The sequence below is a fragment of the Antechinus flavipes genome, chromosome 2 (genome assembly GCF_016432865.1).
Source record: "Antechinus flavipes isolate AdamAnt ecotype Samford, QLD, Australia chromosome 2, AdamAnt_v2, whole genome shotgun sequence".
Classification (NCBI taxonomy): Eukaryota; Metazoa; Chordata; class Mammalia; order Dasyuromorphia; family Dasyuridae; genus Antechinus; species Antechinus flavipes.
Window position 1 is genome coordinate 386,583,073 of NC_067399.1, and position 25,226 is coordinate 386,608,298.

General features: G+C 32.7%; 1 protein-coding gene across 1 annotated transcript; it reads left to right on the forward strand.

The window, feature by feature from the left end:
* Positions 1 to 109: 109 nt before the first annotated feature.
* Positions 110 to 24,508, forward strand: MYOT (myotilin). The gene is made up of 10 exons (XM_051978447.1): positions 110 to 224; positions 3,572 to 4,129; positions 11,676 to 11,850; positions 13,414 to 13,518; positions 14,996 to 15,042; positions 17,182 to 17,314; positions 18,153 to 18,360; positions 20,940 to 21,105; positions 22,793 to 22,926; positions 23,873 to 24,508. Exons 2-10 carry the CDS (start codon positions 3,771 to 3,773, stop codon positions 24,043 to 24,045), a joined length of 1,500 nt encoding a protein of 499 aa, XP_051834407.1. The 5' UTR covers positions 110 to 224; positions 3,572 to 3,770; the 3' UTR covers positions 24,046 to 24,508.
* Positions 24,509 to 25,226: the final 718 nt, after the last annotated feature.

A 25,226-nucleotide genomic window follows, 5' to 3' on the forward strand; every position in this document is an offset into this window, starting at 1 on the left:
CACTATACCAAGCTATTTTAAATTGTGGACTCTTACTTTGACACATCAGCATAGGTAGATAGACAGGCAAGTACATCAGATGTCACTGTTTGGCAGCTGATAAAAGTCACTGGTGTTATAATACTAAGTACAGGGTCACTATGATTAGTCTGCAAGGGACCAGAATGCCTCTCCCTGCCCCTCAATAGTGGGTTATACGTAGGTAGCACCATCTGGAGCTAGAGGTAAGTCTTGCCTTTTTGTGCCACAGTTTCTTCCAAATCAGGGATCTTCTCTATAAAGATTATTTATGGATATAAGTTTAGGAAGTTGTAAATGTTATACAACATAGTAATAAAATCAGGGAAGAGAGAGATATGATCAATTTGAAAACAGCAGGAGACTGTAAGGCTGAACAGAAGGGAGGTTTGAAATATTTTGCTAGTTTCAAAAAAGCAATTGATTATTATTAGTTATATAAAAAGGAGTATTTGCCCCTGGAAAAAGGTTATTTAAAATAAGTATGTAAATTTTAAGGATTTTTATTGATTTAAAAGACATCCTAGATTAGGGAATTAAGTACTTTTTCTACAAATCTGTTAGGTTGAAAATTTCATAGTGCTTGATTTCTGTAACTGAAGTGATCTATACTTATTGAGCAACCTAAAAATAAATTTTAAGGAATTTTTAAATAAAGATGATAATAACATCATTTGGAATAGGTTAGTTTCTGCTGTATACATACAATTTTAGGGACAGACTTGAATTTATAAGTGGCAGTAAGCAAGTATAGACTATGAAAGTAAGTTTTCAAACTCCAAAATCTCTCACTAATATGCTGGATAAATAAGACTTTCAAATATCTGTGTTAAAATTAGCTTTTTAAAAACATCAGTAATTCGTAATTGCATAGACAAGTGCCATTACCAAAATGTGTGGGCCAGTACGACATTCTAAAAGTGAATGTGAAGGAAAATAGAAACTTCTTCCTAGAATCTATCTATTTCCTGTACCCTTAAACAATTTATCCTTTTGTTATTTGAAATGACAGCTGAACAATTTGATCTCACAAGAAGGGAATTTAAGATCTAACAAATTCTATTTTAAAGTCTGCAATGGAATGAACACAGCTTAAAAAGACAAAGACTTTACTTTAAAATGAAGACTTTTTGAGTTTTAATTATGTATTCTATAGACTTCTGCTAATGTATCTTTCTCCATCTTTCAATCTCCTTTACTACTTCCTAAACACCCTCCAATAATTTAAAGAATTAATGTAATTCCTATCCAAAATGTTTTCTAGAGGGTATATAATTTTTACATGGAAATTATGGTTTATGTGTCTTTTCAAAGGTTCTTTTCCATTATAGTCTTTATCTTGGCTATTAAGTAACTTTTTTGTCTCTTCATACAAAAGTTAATTTAAGGCTTCGACTCCAACCATATGCTATATCTTGAATCTGTCCTGAACTTTTTTTCATTTATTATTAAATCTGTTATTAGACAAAACTACAACAATCCTTTATTCTTATAATCACCAAATAAGTGATTTTCATACATTTCAAGCTTTGTTTCAATAATAAAAGACATTCATTCAATTTAATAAGTGAAAAAAGTTCATTATCTGAAGTGAAGTTAGCTATATTATAAAAAGTTCTGATTTCTCTACTCTAGGTAGAATTGTGGTGGATCATAAGTGTAAAAACTGGTATATTTTGTCAAACAAGGTCCTTTTTCTTTTTTCCTGGAAGGTTAGAAGTGAATCACTGAAAACATATTAGCAATGGAAAAAAAACTCAAAAAAACATTTATTTCCCAAAATAAAACATTTTTTCCAAGGCTTTGAAACTAGAGAAAGGAAGCCTGGGTTTAAGTCCTAATTCTACCTGTATGATTAGGGACATACTCTAAGTCTGCTTCTATAAGACTCATAACTTGTAACACTCTGCTCCTAAAAGACCCATAATGTCTCTAAATCTCAGTGTCCTGATCTCTAAGATTTGGTCTGATTTCTGGATCTGAAACTTGCTAATTGTATGATCTTGGCAAATCACTTAACATTTCTTAAACCCCATATGTAAAACTGGAATAATAATATTTATGACAACTCACAGGTTATTGTAAGAAAATTATTCATAAACCTTAAGGGACTATATAAATAAGAATAGTTGTTATGTTTCATCTATGTATACAATACAAAACATTTGTATTATAACTATTTTGACAACTAGTAGACAGCCTCACCTGAGTAATTATCACCTCCTGTCAAACCTAAACTATATAGATTAATAGAGGGGAATAGTGACTTATATTATCCAAAAATACCAGGGCAGAAAATGTTAAGGTCTATTTTCTCTTCTTGGATGTAGTAAAAGAAATATACTGGGATACTTTTACATATGCAATCCCATATTTACCCACTCTGGACCCACCCAGTTGAACAAAACTGTCTGCCAGTTACTCAGTCAGGTGGTGGAACAGGCTGTGAATTGTACAAAGTGGAAAATCCTCTTGCCAATATCTGAAAGCTGATGACAGTTATGTTGCAGCAGTACACACCGTTCTATGGCATTGTGTCGATGTGTGTGTACGGGGGGGGAAGGGATAAGAAGTGAAGGACATAAGAATTCTGTTCCCTCTAAAAAAAAAAAAGTCTTTTTTTTAATGCTTTCCCAGTTTTACTTAAGACCTTAATATATGAATGAAATAATTTATTGTGAAAGCTTTTAAATGGACAGGGTGGTAGAATATCTGCCACTTTGAGTTTTAAAGATCATGGGAGAAAAGAAAAAACTAAAGAGAATATAATCATAATTGAAAAAGACATGAAAGGATTTTAACCATACAGTTCAGTGGGGAGAGAGCAGTGCTAGACCTGGAATCAGGAAGGTGTGAGTTCAAATCCAGTAGCAGATACAAATTATGTTACTGTGGTTTTATAATTATTTTTCTCAGATTCCTCATCTGTAAAGAGGGAATAATAATATTCCTACTTCCCAGGGTTATTATGAGGATAAAAGTCTTTACAAAACTTAAAAGGCTATATAAAATATACTGTTTTCATTATTATTACTCATGTTTTCAATCATTAAACCCTTTTAAGTAATCAAATGATCCAAATGAGCAACAAGCGCAGGATGAAATTATAAACTAATTACATAGTGTAACACTATAGAACCAACTTCTTGAACAAATTTTTCAGATAAAAGAAAACTTGGAAATAGATGGTACAATTCCTTCGTTGTTCAGAGGAAGAAACAGAGGTCCCTGTAGGGAATAACTTTATATTGTCATGGAGTAACTTTATGATAAAGCTAGAAGTAAAACTTGAGCGTTTTCTGACTCCTACTCCAATGCTTTTTTATTTGACTTTGTTGGATTTTAAAATATTTATCTTGTCATGCTTATTGAAAAATAAAATCTACATATAAAGTTAAAAAGTTATTTGGTATTTTTCTTTTTAAAAAGTCATGGAAAGCTGGGAAAGGAGAAGAGACAGGAATGAAAATGAAAAGAAAAAATCTTATTTAAAAAAACTTAAATAAATATGTTAACTGCCTTAATTCTTCATGTCTCCTTTCTCATTTTGAAGGGACAGTATTCTTCAAGAGAGAGCTGAGTCATCAAGACCAACATCAATCTCCTCCCCGGAACTCATCAAGCTTTGTTCTGACTCCTTCCAGACTCCAGATTTTTCAAGCTCACCACCTATAACTCCAGGAACCTCACTACCAGGATCAAATAATAACTGCAATAACTCACCTTCCAATCCCTCCAAATACCAGCCCACAATGTTTAACTACGAGCGTCCAAAACACTTTATTCAATCACAAAACACATGCAGCTCCAGGCTACAGCCTCCAGGGCCAGAGACTTCAACCTTCTCTACCAGCCAAACCAAACAATCTTCCATCCTTATCCACCCCCGGCAATGCACAGAGCAAAGATATTCTGCTTCTTCTACCATGAGCTCTCAGATCACAGTATCCTCATCAGCTTTCCCAGCTTCTGGTCAGCAGCTTTCTGGCCCTTCCCCGGGACACAGAGTGACATCTACCTATAACCAGTCCCCTGCCAGCTTCCTCAGTTCTGTATTACCATCACAACCTGACTACAGCAGCAGTAAAACCCCTACAGCTATGGAATCCAAGTAAGTGTCCATTTAAAACATAATAAAGCCACAATTGCTTGTTTGAATTGACTTTGAGCTTATAGACAAGAAAGAACAGAAATTCTGTAACACACTTGTAAACAACATTATAGTACAATCCCTGACAGCTTTCTGAATCTACAACTATCCTAGAGTACACAGGACCAACACTTTTGTTGGCAGAAACTTCAAGAGGTTCATCCTCTTTCCTACAAACAGTAATTTTTCTTGTTATGATCCATCTTCTTGGGAAAGAATTCCTGTGACACCCACACTCATTTAAGTATAACGTAAGGCCCTCTGTAATTTCAGCTTATTTCCTCTTCTTATGGGCTCAGTGCACATAAAAAAACAGCTGTTCTTCATCCTCCAGAGAGGATTTCCTCAACCACATTTAAAAGCTATTAAGTCTTCTCTCAATCTTTTTTTTTTTTCCTACCTAATGTCTTTCCCTCCAAAACCCAAAATATAGCATTAAAAAAATCTGGAATTCTGATAGTGTAAATGAGTTTTCCTACCATCATATGGAGGAAGGATTATATGGAGATTGGTTTATGGTATTAAACCTTCTTGTCAGTAATTTAAGCTTCATTTCCTCTAACTTGACTGGCCTGGTCTAAATTCAGTAAAGATTTCCCTCTGATCTGTACTAAATGCACTATTTCCACTGGCCTTAAAGCTATATCTGGGAGAACCTGATACACAGAAGAACATTGCACTTGTGCCTTTTTTTAAAACATGACCCTCATGCTTAGGGTTTATGCAGACTTTAAGGCTATCAGCTTTCCTAAACCTTGGCCAGCCCATCAGTGAGTTGATCGGAGGCGCCTTGAGAATTTTTTTGTAGACATTTTGTACAATCCAGTCCAATATAAAAAGCATTTATTAAGGTCTGGTAGAGAAGATACCACACATCGCTCTGAAAATTCAAAGATAAATATGAGACATATCCTGCTTTCAAGAAGCATAAATGAGAAAATTATATATAAACACAGAGTTGTGATAAGGAAAGTTCCAGGCAGAAAAAAAAAACTAAAGAAAAATAATTTTCTCTTGGAAGAGGGTAGATCCTGAGTTGTGTCTTGTTATGTCTTAGAGAGAGAGACAGAGACACACAGAGAGACACAGAGACACAGAGAGACAGGGAGAATGAGAGAGAGAGAGAGAGAGAGAGAGAGGAGAGAGAGAGAGAGAGAGAGAGAGAAACACTGATTTATAGGCCATCAAATCTAACACCCTCATTTCACAGATAAGGAACTGAGTGAGGCCCAAATAAATGTCTTCCACAATGATTGGGTAAGGAGGGGAAGTCAATTTTGAGAATAAGGGCTAGTGAGAACAAAGGTAGAAAGGTAAGAATGGTAGAATAAGAACAAAGAATAAGTATGAAAGGATAAGTATATGAAAATATAAATACAAGATAAGGCTGAAAATAAAGATTGTAGCTGGACTGTAAGGGATCAGGATCACAGATTTGCACTGGATTCACCAGAACATGGAGTAATGTAAATCTAGTAGAGCATTTTAGGTAACTTACTCAGGAATTGATCAAGAAGATAGATTGAAGGGATTGGTTTGGACAATATTTAGAAGTGCACCCTAATAGCCAAGGCAAGAAAGGATGAAATCCTGAACTAGGAGATTAACAATAGAAAAGGGGAGAATAGAGTTGAAAGGCATTGAAAAGTTAGAATCAATAATATTTAACAACTAATTGGATATGGGAGGTGAAGAATTGAGAAGAATCAATCAACAAGCATCTATTATGTACCAAGAACTGAGCTGGATAGGTACTTTATTCTGTTGGTGAATTCAATAGATCTATAAGGTTGTGGAAAAATAAATACTAAGTAATTCCCTATGTGATTAGGGAAAAGAGAAGAACACTAATAGTTGGCAGTTTAAGAGTGGGAATGAGGAAAAACTATGTTGAAGGTGGCACCTAAACTCAGCTTTGTAGGAAACAAGGGATTCTAAAAGGTAAAGGTGAGGATGGAGTGCAGTCCAGGCTTGAGGGACATTGTATGTGAGAGATCCCAAAGTTATAAACATGGGTTGGGTAGAAAGATGATGGTGCAATCACCAGAAATAGAGAAGTTAAAAGGGAAAGGAAGTTTTGAGGGAAAAAGTTTTGCAGAAAAGAAGAATAGCTTAGTTTTGAATATGCTGAATTTGAGATGTTCATGGAGCATCCAACACACCTAGAAGCAGTCAGAAATATAGAATGAAAAAATTGGGGTTGAAGGACATAATTTGGGAAATAATATGTATAAAGGTGATCCCTGAAGTAACATTAGAATAGAAAAACAGGAAAAAGACAGATTCTAGAGGACCTGATGAATTTAAAGATTGGGAATAAGATAAGAGGCCAGTTAAGGAGACAGAAACGGCACAATCAAAGAAGAAGGATGAGAGCTGTGAGAAGTCCAAGAAGAAAATAATCTACAACTTCATGTACCCCAAAGAAGTCATACAATTTGACAGGAACCAAAAAATGCCTTTGCTTTTTTTAGGAATAAGAAAGTAATCTTGGAAAGATTAGTTTATTTATAGATAGTGGTAGATCCCTAAAAACTCCTCTCTTTTCTGTCCAGCTTTCCAGAGGCCAAGTTTCCTCCTATATGCAATTTTTCCATAAGTAATGGTAATTAGTTCTGGCAAGTCAGGTAACTGATATTAAAAACCATCTTATAAATAAAAACATTTAGAATAAGTTTAAACTAAAACCTAGAGAGATAGAAAATTGATTAGTGTCCTATGGCAACATTAGGAGCAAATCATTAAGTAAAAGGAGTTCCTTCTATTCTCATTGATATAAGGACATGAGAAATCATATATTGGCAAGAGCACTAGCTGTGGAGTGGAAAGACCAGGATTCAACTCCTGCCTTTGAAAAAGTTTATCTCTGTGACTGTGGATAAATCCTGAGCCTGGGGATCCTCAATTATAAAATGAGACATTAGTACTAAATGGCCTCTGATCCAAAGAATAATTGAATCTCCCTCATTTTATAGATAAGGGAAAGATGTTAACTGGCTTGCCCAAATTCACACCAGTGAAACAGAATATGATCTAGGATACTCTGATTTTGTGCTTTCTCCATTGCACATGAAAACATAAAATTCTCCATAATGCTAATAATGAAAACATGAAGAGAGTGCAATCATAATATTATTTTACTTATTCAGTCAGTCAAGTACAATTCTATGTAATCCCAAGGGATTTTCTTGATAAAATATTGGAATGATTTGCTATTTTCTTTTCCTATGATGATAAAGTTTAGCCTTGATATGACACTGTAAAGATCACAAGGTGCTTTCCATATGTTAATTCATTTGGTGCTATTACTATCCACATTTTACAGATGGAGAAACAAGCTGAAGGAGGCTGTGACTTGCCCAGGCTAACACAATGAGTAATTGTTTGAGGTAAAATTTGAATTCAAGTCTTCATGACTCTGAGTCCAGGACTCCATCTCCTCCATCATCTCACTGCCTGAGGTTTTGTAGATATGTGTGATTTATAGTTTTAATAAATCCATAGGACCAACTGCTTTTCAGGGATGTTGAAGAAATGATTCCTGTCCCAATAGAAGTTAGACCTATAATTCACAAAGTTCTTTCAAATCCTGAGATGTTATAAACCTGAATCTCTAGTTATGACATGAATGTTGTAAAATTCTCCACATATTCTCTCATAAAAAGATTACAAAACTTAGGATGAGGGAAAGGTATTCCAAAATGCCTGGTCATTGATCGACATGCACTCAATATTTTTTTAAAGTGACTTGACTGAATTATCTTTCATTTATGGATAATATAAATATAAACTGAAGCTTTAAATATATAAGGCAAGAACTACATGTTGTACTTCTTTGTATAGTACCTAGCAGAGAGCCATCTACACACAAAACAAATACTCATTATTTTTGAACATACAAATGAATCTAAAGATAGAAATTGTCCAATTTTTAATTCAATATATCAATGCATAATACAAAATACATCTATATAAATTATACAATGTAATATTTTACATACAATATTCATCTATATATTCAGTCATTAATTTAGGCATCCATCTTTCCTTTCAGAATCATCAATGATATCCTAAGAGATTTCATCTAAAATAATTAATGCATTAACTTGCATCATGGTCTTAGGTCTTTCTCTTCTCTGGGTCTCAATTCTTTCTTCAATAAAGTTGAGAAAATTGAAAAATAAATAATGAAGATCGAGATATCATAGATTAAAAGTTGGGAGGGGTCTTCAAGGCAAACTAATCTAATTTTCTTTTACAAGTCAAAGAAGTAAGATTCAGTGAATACATAATTTTCCCAAAATAATAAAGCAAGAAAGGAAAAAAGGTGGGATTTGAACCCAAGTTCTCTAACTTTATATCCAGTCTTCTTTACACTGTATTATACGGCCACTGAGCTTATAGTGCAAAGAACTGGACCAAGCTTTTTGTTATCACCCTGAGCCCTGTGTGGTGTGGAAAGAGAAGTGAAAGAGAATAAAAGGTAAATTATTCTCTTTCACTTCTCTTTCCACATTCCCATTCTGTTCCCTCCTTTTTCACTATTCTCCTTTGTGTCAGCCTATAATAATTTTGGTAGTTGGCATTATGGTTGCAGATTTACAGAAGCATTTCCTGCTTTAGAAGTTATTGTTTAAAGAGCTTTTATACCATACTTAGAGTTGTCTAGGCAAACAATATAGTAAGAATATAAAAATATAAGCTGAAGACACAGTTGAGTGCAATTGCATATTCAACACAATTACTGAACAAAGCTTAATGATACCGGTCCAAAATTACAAAAGATAAAACCTTAAGAGAGTTTAAGATTTTCTTGCAAAATGGCAAGTTCACCAATCAAACTGAAGATATAGAACCTTATTAATACCGGCATACTAACTTTAGTCCAAATCAGCCACTGGCTTTGAAATTTACTAAAGAATCAAAGCCAATAGGTAAACAAAACAAGGTGCCAAGTGGTCATGTTAAAACCAACATCTGACTTCCTGTGATCAATTAAATTTGAAAACAACAAAAAAAATGCTTCCTGACAGTTTCATACACACAAAAAAACCCACACATATTAATACATGTAAATTACATATAGTATATGTATAATCATGTATAGCTAATACATATATATTAATATTAATACATATAAAGGAACTAATACAATTACTAAGTCATGTAGTCTCTTCCACCTTTCATTTCTCATCCTCTGAATATAAAAATATTGTTTTACATTGTATAATTGTAGCATTTACATTGTATGAAGGGACCTTTAGCATTGTTCTACTAGAACCAGACTTAGAATGAGGATATTTCACAAAACAATCTCATAGCAGAAAGAAAAGGAAATCTCCAATCTAAAAAGAGATTAGAAGAGAAAATGGGTAACTGTGACTATTCCCTTTTAGTTAAAATACCATCATTGCTGATTTTTACCATTTCTGATTACAATTAATCTGTGCATAATTTTAGCATAAATTGACACAATATACAGTTTCTTAGTCTGCCTGCATCGTCATTCTCTCTTCCTTAATTACAACACTAAATAAATGCGCTTCTGTTTTTGTTTTTGTTTTTGTTTTTGTTTTTTTACACAAAACTAAATTTTAAAAGCTTCTGTAAGCATCAATTTAAATTCCAGGATGCAAAAGCAAACTTCTTCAACAAATCCATCCCTTGTAGCTCATTACACCTACAGATGTCTTGAGATTCTCTTTCCCCTCCTCATTTCCATAGTTTGGAACTTCTAAATTACATTCATAGGTCAGCTGATATCTCTTAAGCATTAACCTTGAATTTATGTGCTCTACCATTACTTTTCTCAATTTCCTCATTACACAATTCTCTAAATTTGATTAGCTCTTGTTCTCTGATATAGCTTCCTCTGCTTCTACCCACTACTACCTCCAAAATAAACAGATTAAATTTCATATATATTAAAGTATACATACCAGTCAGCCTTTGATAAGATAGGCAACAATAACACAATTAAGTTAACTTCTGTAGCATATGCTCATACTGGGAGATGCATCCAGATACTTAGACATACACTTTCAGACAGTCAAAATGATAAGACTGGAAGATCTTCCAGAGACCACTTTTAGATAGACTAGCCCTGGAATTACTCCAACAAAAGATCTTCAAGTAAGAAAATATAATCACCTCCCTTAGGGCTCATTTTTGACTCTCATTATTTTTGTAGAAAAGTGCTTCCTAATGTCAACCAAATTATTCCTGCAACTTAAATTCATTTCCTTTTACCCTGATTGCTCAAAGAAAAAAATTTAACTCATTAATAATAATTAACATTTATGTGGTACTTGAAAGCTTGCAAAGCCCTTTACAAATGTTACCTCATTTGATCCTCATTATAACGCTGAGAGTTGGTGCTATTATTATTCTCATTTTACAGATTAGGAATCTGAGGAAGGCAAGTTAAATGACTTTTGCCAAAGATCACACAACTAGTAAGTATCTGAGGCCAAATATGAAGTCAGGTGTTCCTGATTCCAGGTTCAGTACTCTGTCCACTTGTCACTCAACCGCCTAGCCATTCTTCATTTAAAACCTTGATTCACAACTCATTTTGTGATAATCAATATTTTTTAGTGATAGTAGTAAGTAGTTAAAAAAAAAAGTAGCAAGGCAGAGTAGATAGAAAGCCAGTCTCAGAGTCAGGAAGATTATGGTCAAATCTTTTCTCTGACATTTACTGGCTGTGTGAGGCTAGGTAAATCACTTAATCTTTCAGGGTCCCCAGGTCATCTAAGACTTGATGTGTGGCAGAGCAATGGCTGATCAACATTAATGCCTTAGAATTCCTTACACCAATAAAATCACAGACCTGAAACAAAAATAGCAGCAATAGTATTAGCAGCACCAGCCATCATTCTTCACCATCAAAGGTCCCCTTCAATCTCCCACTATGACAGGGGAATCAGTTATACAAGCGGTAAAGATTTTGAGAATGAACTCTGACATACATACTCTGTGGCTGTCATTATCAATATTTCTTTAATGTTTAGAGTTTGCAAATTATTTTTAAACATTGTCATTGCTGTGATCCTGCAACTCTGTACGGTAGGTACTATAAGTAGTATTAACACCATTTTACAGATAGGGAAACTGAAGTTCAGCATATTTAAGTACTTTGCCCAGTCCCATAACTAGTAAATATGATGAGATTTGAATCTAAGTTTTTCTAAATTCAAGTTATCTAAAGGCCAGTCTAGCTAATTTGGAGAGATTTATGTCCAGAAAGAAAGTCATAAAATAAAGATTTTTTTATTATTACTATAGTAACTCATAAAACCCTAAGTAGTGGAGGAGTTGTGATCTTCATGTTTAAAGGACCTTTTGAAATTTTGAAGAATTAGGAGGAGTCAGGTTTGTGGTTATAAATATAAACTTATTTCATTATATCAGAGAATTATAAAAAACTGAATTAATTTCAGCTTGAAGAAGATACTGAATTGTAGTATCTCTCAAAGACCTTTTCTTCTCTCTTTCCTTCTGTCAGTTACCATCAGCCATCAGTCAACCAACCTGTAAATGCTAAACCAGCCCAAAGTGCACATCCTAAACTGACACCAAAAACTCCTGATCATGAAATACAAGGATCCAAAGAAGCTCTGATTCAAGATTTAGAAAGAAAGCTTCGGTGCAAGGACAACCTTCTTCACAATGGAAACCAAGTGTGTGAAATGTCTAATTTTTTTAGTATGCAGGTTTCAATTATGAATTTAGTTCTGATTACATCAATTCTTGTTTCCAAACTCAGTAAAGGATAGGATTATGCTTACTTCAAAAAGCATCTGATACTATTTCATAATTCCTTTAATTGAAACCTTTGACTTTTAGCAGTTATTAAGCATGGGACTAATATAGCATTGATTTGAATGGCACAATGAAACTTTCTTGCTTTGAACATAGCCCTATTATTGCTAGATTATAGTGCTATACTAAATTCCCAATAGCCTACCATTCTTAATAAATACCATATACCCAGCTTCCATGAATTTTGTCAAATAATACCAGAGCTATAATAAAGACTCATTGCTCTTGAGGAAAAATGAAATGGAGGGAGTAGTAGTGTATCGGTAGCAGCCCACAGGAGCATCTAACCTCAGAGACAATTGCAGTCCATTCCTTTCATCTCTGTGGGGAGTCAGGAGATGGTGGCCCAGTGATTATTGCATCACCAAGTAACATGACTTCAAGGTAAGTGCAGAAATAGTGGCCACTGTGAAAAGATAATACATATCCCCTTCCAGAGAGGAAGTATTCTATTTGAAGCAAGCAGAAAGGCCAAGTACCCATTGGATTTTCAAAATATTAAACTCTGGATATAAAGGTATGAAAATAGGCATTAGTTCATTCTTTCTCCATTCATTCAATAAACATTTATTAAATGCTGCACTATGTGCCAGGCACTGTGCTAATTTTTGGAGATACAAAAAGATGCAAAAGACAGTCCCTACCTTCAAGGAACTTACAATCTAATCAGAGGACATTCAAAAAAGTATATAAAACAAGCTATGTGCAGGATAAATAGGAAATAATTAAAAGAGAGAAAATACTGGAACTAATAGGGGTTAAGGAAGGCTTCCAGTAGAAGCTGTATGTTCAGTTCTCAGTATAGTGCATGGTATATATAAGAAGGTCCATATAGATTGATTGATTTCAAAGAGGGAAAGTAGAAGATAGAGGGAAGGGATGGTACATTCTATCAACTTTCAGTATTCAGTCAATCAACAAGCATTTATTAAGTGCTTACTGCATGCCAGATATTGTGCTAATTGACAAAAAGATGTACCCCCAGAGAGTCTTATTTAAGGGTGGCTGTACCAGGTTTCTCTCCAATGTTAGACTGGGAAACTTAACTCATTATTACTCATTATTATAAGTAAACCTATGGAGATTTAGCACCATAAAACAAGATAGAAAAAGGAATTACTAGTGTGGAATCACAGAGTTCCAACCAGAAGAGAATTCAAAAGTTATGTGAGGATGAGGAAAATGAGTTCCAAAGAAGCTAAATAATGTGCTGAGGATCCTGTAAATAAGAAGAGAGGCAAGATTCTAACCTGGGTTCACTGATACCAGAGCCTATTGCCTCCTTATGCCAGAGATAACCAAGCAACCTCTCTGAGAAGTACTGGTTGTTTAGGGTATGCAAATTCAGATGGAGTGGTGTGGCCTTCATTCATTGATTCACATCTAGATTGAAGTCACCACCATATTTGGTCTCTTTGCAGAGGCTAACATATGAAGAGAAGATGGCTCGCAGACTGCTGGGACCACAGAATGCTGCTGCAGTGTTTCAAGCACAAAATGATAGTGAATCACAGAACTCTGCACAGGTATATTTTCATTATCTTTCTCCATTTGGCATGCATTTCCATTTTGATTTTTAAATAGGAATGGATTTGCACATTTTTGTACATTTTTTACTCTCATTAGTTCACTGTCTTGTTTTAGGTCCAAATTTTTTATTCCATTGGTACAGGAAGCTCCAAGTTAAGAAATTCTTTATACTAATGCAGAATAGCAATTTTTTTATAAGTGTCTCTAAAATTGAAGGAAACGAAACATTGGGGAATATTTGCAATGAACATATATATCAATATATCAAAATCTATAAGAAATGTCTATAAAACTAAAAATATAGAGCCAACAATCAATAAATATGAAAAGGAAATTTGACAAAGAAATACAAGCTTAATAATCACATGAAAAAAATAATGAAATTTTCACATAACCTAGAAAAACAATTTTACAATTCCCACAAGCATGGCAAAAGTAGCAAAAATTATTTAAAATTCAGTATTGGCAGGACTATGGAGAAACAGGCATCCTAGTTTAATATTAGTGTGATAGAAGACTAATATAAACATTTTAGAAAACAATAAGAGCTGCAAGATTTTCATCCTAGTGATTTCCTTGCTAAAGATTTCCCCAAAAGACATTAAGAAGGAAAAAGGACTTAATTATACAAAAATACTCTTAGCTACTCTATTCATAAAAACAAAAAAAAAAATCCTTAAAGAATGGCTGAATAGAAGAGCAAAGAAGGCAACATTTTTAGCAAGTCTAAAAGAGGAATATAAGCAAAAACATTTTCTCCTCTCGATAAGTAATTCATTTGATTCTGCCTTTATTAAAGGCCAATGGCTAAGATTCTGTCTTTTGTTTTATATATGTATTTGATTGTTTTTCTTAATAGTAATTAAACTTAATATTTTTTACTTAAATAATATGCATTTCTTAAATAGGAATCCATTAAGTTTCTTTTATTTGTCTTCTACAATTCCACTCATGGTTTGTATGGAACATGTCAAAGTTTAGTGCCATAAGCTAAGGAGAGAAGTATTTTCCAGGCTGACATGTACTTTGCTACCATTTTTTAACATTGCTGCCAAGTTAAGTGACTTCATATCTATTCCTGTTTTATTAAAAGGCACTATGTACCTTGGTCTCATTTTAAATATATCCAGTGCTCACCTCTTTCATAAAGAAACTGATAGCTGCAAAATAAAAAGAAAAACAGTCTAGAAACTCTCCTACTTGCCTGTGAGAATGCAGTATTTATGATTTGTTTTCACTGATCTCTGTGATTTCTCATGAAAAGGGCAAAAAGGGACTCAGATGATGTCTGAAAGCTTCTTTACATTGATTATAAATTAAACTTATAATTTACTTTGCATGAAGAAATGCTGATTAAAATGCAGCACTGCCACCTAAAAAGGAAACATAGAGTTAAATTCTAAATTATTGATTTGCTGCTTTTCCGGAATAGTATTACGATACTTAAATTCTCACTATTTTATTTTCAAACAGCACAACTCAGAAAATGCAAGACTGCAGGTGCCTACACCACAGATAAGGTAAAATCTAATATAAAGTAATTTTTTCCACTACTTGGTTTGACTGGTTCACCTAAATTAGAGAATATAACCAAGTATTCAAACCTACTATAAATAAACTACTATGATTTTTAGAATAAGATTTAGACCTGGAAGAAACAATAGCAATTATCTTGTCTAGGGATTTTTTAACCTGGGCTCCATGAATTTGTCTTTTAGTTCTTATTTTTAAAACTGTAATTCAAAATAATGAGTTTCCTTTGTAATTGTATGTATTTTAATGCATTTAATAATGTTATTATAATGAATATATTGGTAATATTAATATAATGAATATATTATAATAAATAACATTATTCATTATTATTTCATTTAAAGTAATTGTGAATAATATAAAATATGGAAGTCTACCTACCAAGACGAACCCAGGAAATATCTGAATAGAACACTTTTCATAGAAATAAAGTCAAATCTAAACAATTGGAAAAAGATTAATCATTCATGGAAAGGCCATTGCTCATGGAAAAGCTAATGTATTAAAATGACAATTCTACCTAAATTGATATGCTTATTTAGTTCCATACCAATAAAACTACCAGAAATTATTTTACAGAGCTAGAAAAAAAATAACAAAATTTATTTGAGAGAGAAAAAGATCAAGAATATCAAAGGAACTCATAAAAAAAAAAAAAAAAGTGAAGAAAGGTGGCCTAGACAGTTCCAGATCTAAAACTACAAAGTGGTAATCATCACAACAATCCAGTACTGGCTAACAAACATTGATGGAGCAATTGAATAGATTAGGTACACAATACATAATAGGAAATAACTAAAGTGATCTTGTGTTAAATAAATGCAAAGATCCAGACTTTTGGGACGGGAGCTCACTATATGATAAAAATTGCTGAAAAACTAGAAAGCAGTTTGACACAAACTAGATATAGACAAACACCTGACATTATATACGAAGATAAGGTCAAAATGAGTACATGAAGAGTGATACCATCAACAAATTAAGAGAGCATGAAATAGACTGCCTGTCAGTTCCATGAGTAATGGAAAAAATTACTGCCAAACAAGAGATAGTCAACATTACAGAATATGAGATGGATAACTTTTATTACATTAAATATAAAAGTATTTGCACAAACAAAAACCAATGCAATCAAGATTAAAAAGAAAGCAAAAAATGGGGTGGGAAGAATTTTACAGCAAGTTTCTGAAGAAAGCCTCATCTCTCAAATATATGGAAAACTGAGTCAAATTTATAACACAAATCATCCTTCAATTAATTAATAGTCAAAAATATGAAGAGGCAGGTTTCAGATGAAGATATCAAAGCTATTTATAATCCAATTACATGTAAAAATAATTTTTAATATTTGTTTTTTGTAATTTTGAATTTCAAATTATCTCATACCTCTCTCCTCATTAAGCCAAGCAATTTGATAAAGTTTATACAAAACATATTTCTACATTGTCATGTTGTTAAAGAAAAATACAGGAAAAATATCCTTGAAAAATAAAGAAATTAGAAAACCAATATGCTACAATATTCATTCAGATTCTTTTTCTGAAAGTGGATAGCATTTTTCACCATAGGACTTTCAGAATTGTCTTGGATCATTGCAATACAATGTTCTGGTTCTGCTCATTTAACTGTGCACCAGTCCATATAAGCCTTTATAGGTTTGTCTGAAAATATCCTGCTTATTTCTTATAACACAATAATATTCCATCACAATCACATATCACAGCTTGTTAGCCAGTTCTCAATTGATGTTTATCCTCTCAATTTCTAAGTCTTTGCTACAAAAAGAGCTATTATAAATATTTTAAGGCAGCTAGGTGTTGTAATAGAGCACTGGTTCATCTTAATGAGTTCAAATGTGACCTCAGAATAGAGTTGGAAGATCCTTAGAGACAACTGAGTCCAACCTCTCTATTTTATAGAGGGGGAAAGTGAGGCACAAAGAAATTAAGTGATTTACCCAGAATCTGAGACAATATTTGAATCCAGATCTTCCTGCCTCTGAGTTCAATGCTCTATTCATTCCTCTGGGCTGATACTAGGGTTCCACATTTGTTAGATAAATTAGAATTTGTGTAAAGGAAAACAGTGATTTTGATGCATAACTATTATTAAAATGTATTTCATAGGAGTAGATCATCTTCAAGAGGAGATACAAATGATCAGGAATCAATCCTGGAGAAATTCTACCCTCCACGTTTTGTTCAAGTACCAGAGAACTTATCTATGGAAGAAGGAAGATTCTGCAGAATAGACTTTAAAGTAATAAATGCTAAAAAAAAAAAAAAAAAAAAAAAAAAAATTTGGAGGGAGTTAACAATAAGATACATAGTTGTTCACCTCAATGTGCCTTGTTGGATGCTCAGAATTTTTTAACTAGAATTCTTAATACATAGTTGTTCACCTCAATGTGCCTTGTTGAATGCTCAGAATTTTTTAACTAGAATTCTTAATTTATCTTCTTAACAATCTGTCCTCCCCCTGACCTACAATATGTTTTGGCTCAATATAGCTCTGATCTCATTAACAGGAACTCCCTCCAAATAATGTAGATTATTTGACAGCCCAGTCATATTCCTGCATGCTATGGGGATTTTTTTCTTTTTGTGGAAATGTTTTTTCTGGAAAAATAAATAAGAGACACATGAATTGGTATACTAAAAGAGGTTTGCAAAAACCTCTATTTGGACAAAGCATATATTTCACCTGAATTATAGCTCAAAAGTTTTCCTTTTAGAGAGTTATTCTTAGAGAGAGTAGTATTTATTACTACCAGATTCTATAGAAAGGTCTCTGCAACTTTCATTAACCCAAAATGTCATAAGAAAATTGGGCTATGTAAGAGTAAAACTGGAATATGATGCAGAAATCAAATGTCTTAAAGAATGATAGGTTAGCCCAAATGCTATATATTTGGGTCTCACCTTCATTTAAAATTTCTACCATTTTGTCAAAATTATTAAAGCCTTGGGAAGGGAAGGTGAGCTATCTTTGTTCTTTTAGGAACTTATAAAGATACCAAATATTTAACATTTACAAATGGATCACTGTTATACAAGGCCTCAAAATATTGTCATCTCTAAATTTTTTTTATCCAAAGGTAAGTGGATTACCAGCTCCTGATGTAACATGGTATTTAAATGGAAGACCAGTTCAATCAGATGAACTTCACAAAATGATAGTATCTGAAAAAGGTTTTCATTCACTCATTTTTGAAGTCGTCAGAACTTCGGATGCAGGGACTTATGCATGTGTTGCTAAGAATCGAGCAGGAGAAGCCACCTTTACAATACAATTGGATGTTCTTGGTAAGTGATAAGGATATTAATACATATACATTTAAGCTCTATAAAACATAGCATATATAAATTACAAGCTATATCTATATAGCACTGATATAACTACAGAAAATAGGAAAAATGAAAGCCCACACTTTTTTTTTTTTTTTTTTTTTTGGTCAATCCAGGGCCAAATAATCAGTTAGGATGATACTTTTATAAACAATTTTAGCAAGCTTAAATATAAATACTAAATGCCAGATTTTAGCCTTAAACTGTTTTTATTACTAGGAAACTTCTTTTAAAAATATTAAATATTCCTATCTCTTTTAGAAAAAATGCAAAAAATATTTTTTTTTATTTTCAAATTTGTATTAGGCACACCCTTTGGTCTTTGATTATAAATATATCATATTTTAAATTCTCTAATACTACTATTTTTTAAAAAGTGCAAATATCACATATATAATGAATTTAAATAAATCTTACTGTAATTTATTGTTAATTTTCATAAAAGTTTAAAGAAGAAAGCTGCGATGATACTTTTTCTAAATCCTAGAAATTAAAGTAGAAATTGTTCTATGGAGTTTTAAAATACTATCTGGCCCTCTGGACCAGTAACAAATTTTTTTTATTTTTTTTTTTAATTTTGAAATTAAATACTAAATAAAATGGGTATTTCCATATAAATAGAACAGAAAAAGAGAATTATACATAAAACTGAAGATCTCTGCCATGCTCAACTTGTCTGTGATTTTTTTATGATCTTCTTTCTATTTTCTGTGTATTTTTTAAGATACTTTTTTTTGTCCCTACCTCATTTCTATGTATCCTCTTCTTTCCCATTCCACACCACGCCATTAAAAAAAAAAATGAAAAAAATAAAATCCCTGGAACAAATATGCAAAGTTGGTGTGGTGCAGGCAATTTGTTTTGTTTTGTTTTAAATGGGAGGAAGTAAAAATGAACACTTGATAAATGAAAAAGCTAAAACTTAATTTAAAAAAACAAATCTACATAGCCAAGCAAAACAAATTCTTATATTAGCCATGTCCAAAAATACATGTCTTATTCTCCATCTTGAATCCATTATATCTGTCAGAAGCTAGGTAGCATATCATTATCCATATACTGGACTTATAAATGGTCATTGCATTGATCAGAATTCTTAAGTCTAGGATTTTTAAAAAATATATATTGTCCTTTTGGTTCTTTTCACTTCACTCTCTATCAGTTCATACAAGTTTCCTCAGGTTTCTCTGAAACTATTTTGTCTCTATGCCAGTGCAATAATATTCCATGATATATCCTTAGTTTCCAATACATTATTATATTTTTAAAAACTATTATAAATATTTTTAGACTTGAAGATCCTTTTCTTCTTTCTTTGATCTTTTTTGGGATACCAAAGAGATATTAATATTAAACTCAAGATAGACTTATAATTTCTGGAGTAGCTTATTGAGAAAATTGGGAATTCAAAGAAACATGAAGAAACTTACATGGATTAACATAGAGTGGAGAAAGCAAAAGAGAGAGAGAGAGATAACTAAAATAATTTAGACAAAAATACCAAAAGGCCACTGGCCTCAGATTAAAAGCAGTATACAGTCTTGATCCCAGAAAACCGATAATGAAACATACTTCAATCTTCCTAATAGAATGGCAAGAGACAATATAAGGTTCAAGAGAATGTTACATATCATGTTAGATTCAATCAATTTGCCTATCCAGTTTTTACTTAATTATTTTTCTTTGTTATAAGGGAAGGCTCCAAAAAAGGGAAGGAAATGGCAGTAATATAGTGTGTGGAGGGGTGTGCGTGCGTGCGTGTGTGTGTGTGTGTGTGTGTGTGTGTATGTGTATAAAGCTGGGAATGAAAAGAATGAAGAAAAGAATGAAAAGGTTATATATTATAACCTAGAGTAAAGTTATTATGTATTATATAACTCTTTGCCTCTATTTTCTTAACTGAAAAATGAGTTATAATCCCCACTCTTACCTCCTCCTATATATACTATTAACTCAAATAAAGGGAATATGATTGAAGATTTTTAAATGAAAGATACTTGAAAATTCTAAGTATTATTATCTTAATTATTATTTAGAGAATCTGAACATACATATAATCTGGCCTACCTAAACAGAAATGTCCTCTATAATGTCCTTGACCCATTGTCCTCAAGCCTCTATTAAATCCTTCGCTGAGAACTCAATACCAATCAGTGGAGCAGATTATACTTTTGGACATATTATACTTTTGGACAGCTCTAACTATTAGGAAGTTTTTCCTTATATCAAACAGAAATCTGCTTCTCTTTAATATTCACCCATTTGTTTCTTTAGATAAGAAAATTAACTAAGAGGTTATCAAACAGTTTCATGAAGTTTTAGAACTAGAGGTGATAAGATGTTTACAGATTCTCTTATCTTCTATTATTGACTTATTCATACCTGATTTTTTTTAACATTTTGGGGAGTAAGATTTTAATTGTAAGTGTGTATATTTTTAATTAAAGAGACTTTATCAATATTACTTTGGCTTGATTAGTGAATTTTCTTTTCAATATCTTTTTTTAAATATTTGAAATATTTCCTTAAAATTATAGCAAAAGAACATAAGAGAGCACCAATGTTTATCTACAAACCACAGAGCAAAAAAGTATATGAAGGGGACTCAGTAAAATTAGAATGCCAAGTTTCTGCTATACCTCCACCAAAGCTTTTCTGGAAAAGAAACAATGAAATGGTGCAATTCAACACAGATCGAATAAGGTATTACAGATATTTCTAAAACTCTAATTTCTTTTTTGTTTTTTGTTTGCAAAATAAAGATCCTTTCATGAGAATATATATAGAATGGAAAGAACATTTGATTTTTAATCAAAGGATTTGTATTCCAATCCCAGCTCTGCAATTTATTCTCCTTACTTAGTATCTTAGGCAACACACCATATTTCTCTGGACCCTGGGTTTCTTCATCTGTAAAATAAGCTGGATGAACTAGGGAATCTTTAAGATTCCATGTAGGTTTAAGTGTTATTATTCTGTGATTCCATTGTTTAATCTGGTGAAAAAATACATAGAAACTTCGATAAAATTTCATTACTTCAGACCTCTAATTAGAAATTCATGATAATTCAAAAGCAAAATTTATCTTTATCCTATTTATAAAGAATTTGCTGGTCAAATAAATATTGGAAACAAAACTGAGAGTGGGGTAAGGGGAGAATTAGAGATGTTTAACTTTCAGGAAATAAGCAATATTGGTTAGAAACAACTTCTGAATTAAATGCAATCATTTCCTAGAAGCTTAGAATTAGAAGAATCCTTAATTTAGTCCAACCTCCCACTCTCTGCAGAAATCCTTTCTGTATCCTCCCTGACACTATGTAATATAAATCTGAACATTTTCAAAGACCTGGAGGTCACTATATCAAAAGAAAGTCCATTCAATTGATGGAAAATTCTAAATGTTAGAAAGCTCATCCTGATCTGCCATCCCTATAACCTCTTCACATTGTATGACTTCAGAAAGCAGAACTAAACCAAGCATACAAAGATTCAAAGCAGAGTCCATATTCTCTTCCATAAGACATTTGAAACATTTAAAACTATAATTATGTTCTTTCCATCTTTTCTTCCATAGTTCCTTCAAATATTTTTCATATCATGTAGTTTCAAGTCCTCTCACTAAAGTTACTCTCCCCTAAAAATTGACCCAATTAGTCAATGTCTCCCTTAAAATATGGCATCAGAACTGAATCAATTTGCTATTCTCAAGAGTTCAATGATCCACAATACTGAAGGACTTATGAAAAATCCTATCCATACTCAGAAAAGGAACTGATTGTGTCTGAATACAAATTGAAGCATTCTTTCTCTCTTTCTTTAACTTTATTTTTCTTGAAGGTTTTTATTTTCATTACGGTGGGAGATCTATGTTTTCTTTGACAACATGACTTTTATGGAAATGTTTTGCATAACTTCATATGCAGTTTCTTAATTGTGGATGGAGATAATGGAGAGAACTTAGAACTCAAAAGTTTTAAAAAAATGTAAAAAAAATGTATTTTAACTATAACTGGAGGAAAACATTAAATAAATAAGTCAAATTTTAAAAAGCAAGACCCATATTCTAACTGGGGCATAATCAAGCCAGATTATGGAGAGCTATTAATATACCTCCATTAATGCAACATTAAGTTTGAGGAATAGAAATTTTTTTGGCATCCATATTATTCTATTGGCTTGGTTTGATTTTGTGATCAAATAAAAACCTTTTATAAAAAATATATATAAATTATTGTTAAATTGGGGCTCCTAATAATTGATTAGCTGATGTTTTTAAATCTTTCTTCTTGATTATTCTGCTTATTCTTAGTCTATCATAATTATCATTTGAGGATTCCTCAGAAAACTTGGTTTCTGATATTTCCGTTTTTTGCATGTCACTTTTCAGTTTGTACCATGATAACTCTGGAAGAATTACCCTACTGATTAAAGATGCAAACAAGAAAGATGCTGGGTGGTACACTGTATCTGCAGTAAATGAAGCAGGAGTGGTCACATGCAATACTAGACTGGATGTAGCAGGTATGTCATAATGTTAACCAAAATTGCCATTACAGATATAACAAATGCAGCAATTGGGAACACTATCCCAAGAAAAGCCACCATGGTTCAAGCTGCTCTATTGGGCAGCATCCTCTCAAAACAATAGCTTATAAACTTCCACTAATGTGTTTGCTTTATCAATCAACCAAAGATATAATATATTCAGATCAAATCCAGTTAATGAAAAAATATGTAAGAAAATCAATACCATAATATTTCTCCCATAAATCTGAGGCAAACTCTTCTACAAAAACCCATACATATCATCAACAAAAAGAAGAGATATATATACAAGGATGATACACATAAGAAAACTTTACAGCCATTGCTTAGAGTGGAGTAGCATATAGAAAACCTAGAAATAAATATTACATTCAAGAGACAAGATCATTGTTTTTCCTTCCTAGATATATTTCTAACTTTGTGTATGTGTGACTAACAAGTTTGCCCCACACCTGGAAATTTTAATATCTAACACAAATCCCAAAAGTCTATGTAATTTGGAGATATTTTCTCCTATCATCTTATTTCTTTTTCTACTTTCTGAAATCATGACAATTTCCATTTTAAACAACTTCTTTATCAGTGTATTTGTACAAATCTGGGGATACATGCATGGATTTCATGGTCGTATTTCTCACATTATGCTTCTAGAGGGTGCTGGGAGTAATTGCCATAGGACCATAAGAATAGCGAACACCAAGAGAGCCAGGATCAAACTGAAAAAAAAGTTGCGTAGGAAGTAGTAAAGGTTGGAGTGGGTTTCTGCGAGTGATGGGGTGGAATTTACCCCCCAGAGCAGTTCAGTGTTTGGTTTTCTTCATATACCACTGTCAGAGTCCAAGCATCTTTTGTTTCTGCTTGAAGGGTATCCATTGACATGAGCTAGATTCCATAACTTGGTTTTTAATCTCATCTATTCCAGCTCGTCCAACTCAAACTCTTCCAAATCCTAAGCAATTACGGGTTCGACCAACTTTCAGCAAATACTTAGCATTAAATGGGAAAGGTTTGGATGTGAAACAAGCCTTTAACCCAGAAGGGGAATTTCAGCGCCTAGCAGCTCAATCTGGACTCTATGAGAGTGAAGAACTTTAACAACTTATGAAAATATGACAAAGGAAACCAGTAACGTAACGTTCATTTAACTAAGATCTTTAAAATAAATCCATAGTGAGTTAACAAAGTATTGCTTTTATTAGGCAATAGAACTACTGTATGGAATATTAATCTTTTGACTCTTGCACACACTGTTTTCTGATATATTAAAAAACAATACAAAATCTGTGTGTATGTGAGTTTGTAATTGTAGAAGACTATCCTGAAATGTGGGTTTTTAAAATTTGTCATAAATGCTCAGAGACTCCTGAATATAAAAACTATAGTCTTTTTAAACCACTACTAGTGCCAGTAAAAAGAGCAGCTCCTTGGTATGGCTTTTTAAAAATTATGACTTTTGATGACATTAAGGTGTTGTGTTTCAGGAATACTGAATGTTACAGATTATCTGAGTGTTTCAGAGCTTATGTCAAAAACTAATAAAAATTTAAATACACACAAATGGCTGAGACTCTTCTTAATACTAGTGCAAAAATGTCAGTTCTTTGTAAGAAAACTTCCAGGGGATCTGTTTTAAATTTCCATAGGCTAAATAATAAGGCAAAATAATCTCTGCAGTTTTGCAAATTTTCCAACTTTATGTAGTCTTCAAATTGTGGTTCTAATCTAGATGGCATGGGACTACATTGTGTCAATATCATTTCCAAACAATCTGTGAAGTGCTCCACAGCAGCTTCTGAGAGAACTTTGCATAAAATTTCTTTGGGGCACAAGGAAATCAAGGTCAATGTCTAGATAAGTGTTCACTTTACTAACTGCAGTAGATAGAACATGAAGCCTGGAATCAGGAAAACCCGAGTTCAAATACTACTTTAAAGACTTACTAGCTGTGTGATGCTGAACAAGTCATTTGACCCTGTTTACCTCAGTTTCCTCAACTGTAAAATGAACTTGAAAAGGAAATAACAAACGACTCTAAGATCTTTGCCAAGAAAACCCCTTATGGTATGAAATAACTGAACAACAAATATTTCAGACTTTTTAGGATGTGGATCAGATGATTCTGAGGGGATGAAGAAGAGTCCTCATCCCATATGTTGCAAGAAATACTTTTTGACAAGTCTGGCTCACTTTTATGACATGTTAAAAAAAATTCCAAGAAAAGAAAGCCGGCCTCTGCAAAGATGTAGAGTCTAACATGCAAAGGTAACTTGCAGTGA